At 41.6% G+C, this 1,452-nt stretch overlaps 1 protein-coding gene across 1 annotated transcript in view; it reads left to right on the forward strand.

Annotated features, from left to right (window-relative positions):
• LOC119590677 (beta-1,4-mannosyltransferase egh-like) overlaps nt 1–1,452 on the forward strand; it is a gene marked incomplete in the record, with an annotated part of 8,421 nt that overhangs the window by 6,115 nt on the left and 854 nt on the right. Inside the window, 1 exon segment of the mRNA XM_037939361.1 lies at nt 52–1,452. Coding sequence (XP_037795289.1) covers nt 52–417 — 366 coding nt within the window.

Here is a 1,452-nt window from a genome sequence, read left to right on the forward strand (position 1 = left end):
TCCCACAATCCATGGTGTTGATAATTTTTCCTTTTACATCACTTCCAACAGATTAGCACAAAGTGGTTGTTAGCTGTCTCCCTCTACTCTTGGGTTACCATGCCACTGGCCTTGTCATCGGTCGTTTTAAGCACCATCTTCCCTGTGCCTGTGCCTGGCCTCCTCAACTTGGTTGCAGCATTTGTAGGGGGCGTCAACTTTTATATGTACATATTTGGTGTGATCAAGTCGTTCCGTGTGGATCGTGTTGGGTGGATGAGGATGGCCATGTGCATGATAGGGGCCCTCATTACCATGCCCTTCAACTTCCTCGTGGAGAACATTGCTGTGCTGCGTGGACTGGTGGGCAATAAGCACAAATTCTACATTGTCAATAAGTTAACAGGTGCTCCGGACAATGGAGTGAACACAGTTTAAGCCATGAGGAGCAGCCTGGCCTAGTCATGTCTACACTGTTCTCCCACCTGCTGCTGACCACTGCCACTGCCCGCTGAGGAGTGTATTCGCTGTTTGCCTACGCATATTGACGCTGCTAGTTCGGTCACCAATTGGTGCTCATGGCAAAGGAAGGCATTACAAATGTCTACTACAAAATGTTCCAAAAATTGAATAATCAAACTCTGTATTGAAGATTTCTTACATCAAAGCTTTACATTGGTTTTTGGCTTGGTTATTGTGCTTTTTAATGTGGATATATATACACATCATCTTACAAAAATAGGATGTACCTAGTGCTTTATAAAATCATTCAGAAATGGGTAGAATGCTTTACCAATGCATTATCATACTCCTGCTGCAGTAATTACCATGGTAAATAAATTATTGCTCTGTATGGAATAGAATCTTCTACAGACATTTGCATCATTACAGTTATTAATGGGTAGACCCTTTGGAAGTGGTTTTTACCAAAGACAATAGAAACACAGCAGATGAGACAGCATGTTTAGGGTGCTGCAAAATTTCTCAAATTTTACAGGCTTGTCACATGACCTTATCTCAACTTCATGTAGCAGCTTTAGACAGTCTGGGCTGGATTGAATACAGAGCAGTAGGCTTCGATCAGAGGGTCTTTAGCAGGCACAAATCAAAATTTAGGTGTATGGCCAATGTCGTAAGGCCTTGCTTACCTGTTGATTCTCACCTTATTCCAGCTGGGGGTAACACAGCCAGTTTAAATCAACTTAACTTCAGTAAAAAGATCCAGACAAATATGGATGAGTGCTTTGTGGTGTATATTAGCTTGTGAATATGATGATAGTGAAACAGGTGCTATAAGCATCCCCATTCTTGTGATACACATTCACTGCCAGTGGAAAACAAGCAAGCAGATATTTAGACCTGTAATATCCAGTGCCAGGGCGTTGCATTCAGGATTTCCCTGAACTTGCCGTAATTAATTTCTTTTCAATAAAAATGTGGAAACCAATGTTCTTGATGTCATTTGATATACAA

This window comes from Penaeus monodon, chromosome 27, assembly GCF_015228065.2.
Source record: "Penaeus monodon isolate SGIC_2016 chromosome 27, NSTDA_Pmon_1, whole genome shotgun sequence".
NCBI classification, from domain to species: domain Eukaryota; kingdom Metazoa; phylum Arthropoda; class Malacostraca; order Decapoda; family Penaeidae; genus Penaeus; species Penaeus monodon.